The sequence below is a fragment of the Polistes fuscatus genome, unplaced genomic scaffold (genome assembly GCF_010416935.1).
Source record: "Polistes fuscatus isolate 324 unplaced genomic scaffold, CU_Pfus_HIC Scaffold3, whole genome shotgun sequence".
NCBI classification, from domain to species: Eukaryota; Metazoa; Arthropoda; class Insecta; order Hymenoptera; family Vespidae; genus Polistes; species Polistes fuscatus.
In genome coordinates this window covers 14,309,101-14,313,597 of record NW_025113107.1, presented here as the reverse complement: position 1 = coordinate 14,313,597, position 4,497 = coordinate 14,309,101, and the positions used below count along the sequence as shown (strand labels likewise).

At 33.9% G+C, this 4,497-nt stretch overlaps 1 protein-coding gene across 18 annotated transcripts; it reads right to left on the bottom strand.

Moving 5' to 3' along the window:
- Nucleotides 1-730: 730 nt before the first annotated feature.
- Nucleotides 731-4,478, bottom strand: LOC122520106 (transcriptional adapter 2B). Of its 18 annotated transcripts, XM_043640072.1 has the most exons (11): nt 4,237-4,478; nt 4,033-4,130; nt 3,523-3,582; nt 3,278-3,419; nt 2,969-3,186; nt 2,659-2,891; nt 2,350-2,581; nt 1,933-2,009; nt 1,784-1,832; nt 1,042-1,398; nt 731-949 (listed from the first exon to the last, which is right to left on the bottom strand). In XM_043640072.1, exons 1-11 carry the CDS (start codon nt 4,241-4,243, stop codon nt 845-847), a joined length of 1,578 nt encoding a protein of 525 aa, XP_043496007.1. In that variant the 5' UTR covers nt 4,244-4,478; the 3' UTR covers nt 731-844. The 18 variants fall into 18 exon arrangements, with proteins under 18 accessions (XP_043496007.1, XP_043496005.1, XP_043496004.1 ...); XM_043640070.1 differs by lacking the exon at nt 4,237-4,478 and having other exon boundaries at nt 1,042-1,394; nt 1,783-1,832; nt 4,033-4,230; XM_043640069.1 differs by lacking the exon at nt 4,237-4,478 and having other exon boundaries at nt 4,033-4,230.
- Nucleotides 4,479-4,497: the final 19 nt, after the last annotated feature.

Genomic DNA, 4,497 nt, shown 5'->3' with positions numbered 1-4,497 from the left:
TCATATTAATGCAATAAGAAAAAAAGTGTTCTATTTTTTTTGTTTTTCTTTTTTATTCTTTTTTTTCATATTGCAGCTTTACTTATTCTTTTCTGCTGAAAATCTTAAGCAAGAATGAATTCAACGTGTGATAGAATATATTTCAGATCTTCAAGCACGACAGCAATACTTTCATAAATTACAATTACACAGATACTTGGTGTCCTTGCAGTTGTTCCATATAATTTGAAAAAGATATGACGGACAAATTATTTTTTTCCTTATTGTCAAGTATGGTAACAAATAATATTGAAATAAAATAAACTATATTCTACACGTGTGCAGCAATATGATTTAAAAAAAGAAAAATGAAAAAAGAAAAAAAAAACAACAAGATTTAATATGGAAGAATCGATAGAACAGTATATAGTGACTAAAAAGGCAGTATTATAAAATATTCTCTCTAGATCATTTTTGAATTTAAAAGTGGTAGACTCGTTTCGATAAATATACATACACATATATCAACATGTGCGTGCATTTACATATGTACATGCATACCCCAACCTGAATTGATATCAAATAAAAATGATATTACATTATAATCTAGTAGTACAATATTCTTCGTTCTTGATAACAGCAATATCATTTTCAATAAACTTTATAACATAACTGAGATATAACATTGTTTCAGAAATACGTAGTCGAAGAAAAAGAAATTTGTTGTTATATGCTTTCTTTTTCTATCTAATTTCTTATTCATTAATTAAGTTATACTCATGTTGTCATTACACATCTACGACTTAGTAAAATAAAGGATGACTTAGAATTGGAAAATGAGCATAACTTTTGTCTCGATAATCGATCAATTGGCTGCGATCCAACCATTAGCTACCAAATAATGAAGTATCTTACTCTCTGGTTCCGATTGAGGTATAATCCCTGATTTTTTATTACCGCTGAGATATTCCTGCAACAATATAAACATTCTAGAATCAAAGAAAAGAAAAAAGAAAATACAAAATGTACTTCTACCAGATCGAAGAAGGAAAATTAACTCACTTGTAACAACAATGTTTTTTGCGTTAAATATTGCATCGGCTTCAAGTCTAATTGAAGACATAATGATTTTTCTTGTTTCGTTAAAAGATGCGCCGATGCCTCCATTTCTATATCTCGTTCTCCTGTTTCTCCCAAATGTGAGAGTATTTTTGAAGAAGATGACGCTAAGTTGCAATTTTTTTCTATCGTAGAATTTGAACTCGTAGAATGTTGGCTGCTATCCTGCTCCGCCCACTGACTGGTTGGAATCATCATCCGATTGGGATTGATTTGATTCGTTGTGGAGCTGCTGCTGGCTGTGTCTACTTTTATAGTGGACTTTCGGTCGGTGGAAGAGTAATTTTTTTCTTCTTCTCTAGAATGAAGGACTGTAAACTAGAACGTGCTTGTTTGACATATATACAATGTATATAATGTACAAATATAAATATATGTACACATATATGTATGTCAGCTTTACAACATGTTCAGCTCAAAGCGGACTTCACGCGATCAGTTATAACTCCACTAGTAATAATATTACCCTAATCATTCCTCTTGATTAACTAGATCAGTATTCTTGAAGCTTTCCAGTAAAACTGGATTCTGGTCAACGCCGTCCTTCATTCCATCTTCGCAACTCTTACATGATCAGTAATATTGTCATTTATTGTCATTACGTTAAAGTAATGTCATGCGAAGTAAGGTCGCGTAAAATTCGCTTTAAGGTTGCACCGAACTCACGTCCATCTATAAACGTACCTTTTTTTTGAGGTGTGGCGATGTATTGGTGTGGACGGCCCACTGCTGCCCTAAGTGAAATGTAAACTGATACAATCTGTTAACAAATTCCTGGCAACACGCACCACAAACAATAGAATTAGTTAAGAGGAAGAAAAAGCTAGTACATACAGTATAATTAAAGCTCTGAACGTTGTTTTACATTCCTTCTGTATGGATTTGCATGAACAAAGAGTGTCAAAAAGAAACTAAAGCTGAAATATTAATTGCTTATCCGAAGATTCGTATAATATTAATAGAGATAATATATACATTTGTACTAAATCCCTTTTATACGCGAATCGATATCGATTGAGGATTATAAAATGTCTCAAAAAATAATCAGAATCATTGAATATATTAAATTTAATTTTCTAAACGACATAATACCGTGTCATCGCGATCGTGAAAGTGTTAATGGTGTATGTTCGTTCGGTTATATTTTAATGTGAAAAAAATGGTAAAAATGGTAACGCAAGAGTATTCATCATTTTTACCATTACAAAAGAAAAAAAAAAGAATTATTAATAAATGTAAACAAATACTTACAGATTTTTTTTCTGTCCAGTGTTCTGCAGCATCGTTTTGTCCCTGAGCCTGTGCTATCATTTGTTCAAAATGAGCACATTCTTCGTGCCTTGCTATGCCATGCTCCCGATAACGATAAAGTTCAGAGAGTCGTAACCGAAGCTCTCTTTCTCTTTCAAGATTTGTTAGGAACTGCTCGTGTTCCTGTGCCGTATAAAATTGTGCAAAAGTGCGCATTCTGTCTCTAAATTCTCTGAAAAAGAATGGAAAGATATTTAATAGATATATAGCATATCGAAACACATAGTAGTAGTTAATAAATATTCGTACCTCTCTTCCTTCGTTCTTCGTTTCTTTACTCCTCCCCTATCTTTTCTAGAAGATGCAAAGAAAGATGACACAAGTTGATAATCTCGTACGACGCGTTTTCTTCTAGCTCTTTCTCTTAAATTATTAGTATACATATCGACTTGTGCTAGCTTAAGCGCTATGTCGAGATCATCGTCCTCTGCAGGATTTAAAAATAACGAAGAAACGAGAGATTCCGCTTCGTGGTTATAGTCCTGAAATATTTCAATATATTATTAACAACATATTAAATGGTTAAAAAGCTAAACGAAAATATATATGCTAAACATACTCTTTCAAAGTCATCTCGTTGAGGCATATAACCCAGTTGAGCAGCTTCCTCCGGTGTTATATCCAGTGGAGGTAACCGAGATGTGAGATCAGGCGACAGTGGTCCATTATCTGACTTAGTTTGATCCGTAAGATTTGGCGTATAGCTTTCCGTAGGTGGCCATGTATGCTTTCCGATGTTACCATCCAAATACCTAGCAGTGTATTCTTCTTTCGCTTCTGCAATTTCATGTCATAATAAATATATATTGAGATATTACATTATATATATATAGTATAAGTATAAATCTTTGAATGAATTTTTATTTACCTTCCGGACTCCTAGTTTCAATATGTTTACTGATATCTTCCCAATTCCCAAAGCCAAATTGTTCAATGGCATCCAAAAGTCTAAGTTGTTCTTTTGCAGTCCAATTACCTCGTCCATTGAATATACTAATAGTACCAGAATCCTAGAAAAATAGAGCATATTTTATGTAATATAAAAATATGATATTTTTGTAAAAATTAAAAAAAAAATTGTAATAACATATTAAAACAAATACGCATATTTACCATAAACTGATAGGAGTGATCATTTTTGTGTTGGCCAATTTCAGCTCCAGCAGAGAAACACTGTTGAAAAAAAATAATAAATCATCAATATTTTTATTTGCTCTCGTAAGACAAAAACAAGTATTAAATTTCTTAAAAAAGTAATAAAAATAAAGAAAAAGAAAAAAATAAAGCAAAAAACTATTTACAGATGCATGCATGGACACATACACACGTATACCCCACATAGTAAAAACTTGGCTCATTTAATATATGGCTACAGACGACACAAAGGTAGCTGATCAACAGCTGATCTCAATAACATTCGTGAGAATTGATGCAAACTTCAGGACGCAAAATCCGGCACAAGAGAAAGACGAGGAAAGAAAATGATAGAAGAGGAGCGCCGAGTATGAGGGGTATGAGGGAAAAGAGGTGATAAGAAGAGTAGATAGGTTGAGTGGGTGGTTGGTGGGGTGAAAGGAGGAAGAGGAGCACGTGACAAGGAGCAGGCGTTCCCGTTCGACTCACCTGCAAACATAGGTCGAAATCTGGGCATTCGACGCATTTTATACGCAATCCTGTAATATCCTCTTGACAATACGTACAGTTGTATTTCGCAAACAAATCTAGAATCGACATAATGCGATAAAAGAATGAACTCGTAAGACTTTTACGCGAAGAAAACCCGAAAGGGATGGCGCCGTCCCTTCTCGCTCGACCCAAAATACGTACCCGCCATTATTGTCCTGCAGGGCTTTTCCAGAACGATCCGGATGACGTCACCGCATACCAACGAGCCATAAATGCAGGAATTATGGGTACCATTCGTATCCAAAAAATATCATATTTTTTCCAAAATCCATCGAAAATGCAAAAAAATGTCATCCACTAACTCGATTAACCCCCCGTTACTTTCCCATACGTAAACTATTGAGGGTTCTGGATTGAAAAAAAATGTTGTTTACGACTATTTAGTTAAGATGCAAATGCGCA

Coding starts and splice junctions, on each gene's coding strand:
- LOC122520106 (XM_043640069.1), bottom strand. CDS start 4,143: ATGTCGATTCTAGATTTGTTTGCGAAATACAACTGTACGTATTGTCAA. Junction 1,833..1,932: donor TTCAGAGCTTTAATTATACT/GTATGTACTAGC, acceptor CATTTCACTTAG/GGCAGCAGTGGGCCGTCCAC. Junction 1,399..1,783: donor TCGCCACACCTCAAAAAAAA/GGTACGTTTATA, acceptor GTCCTTCATTCT/AGAGAAGAAGAAAAAAATTA.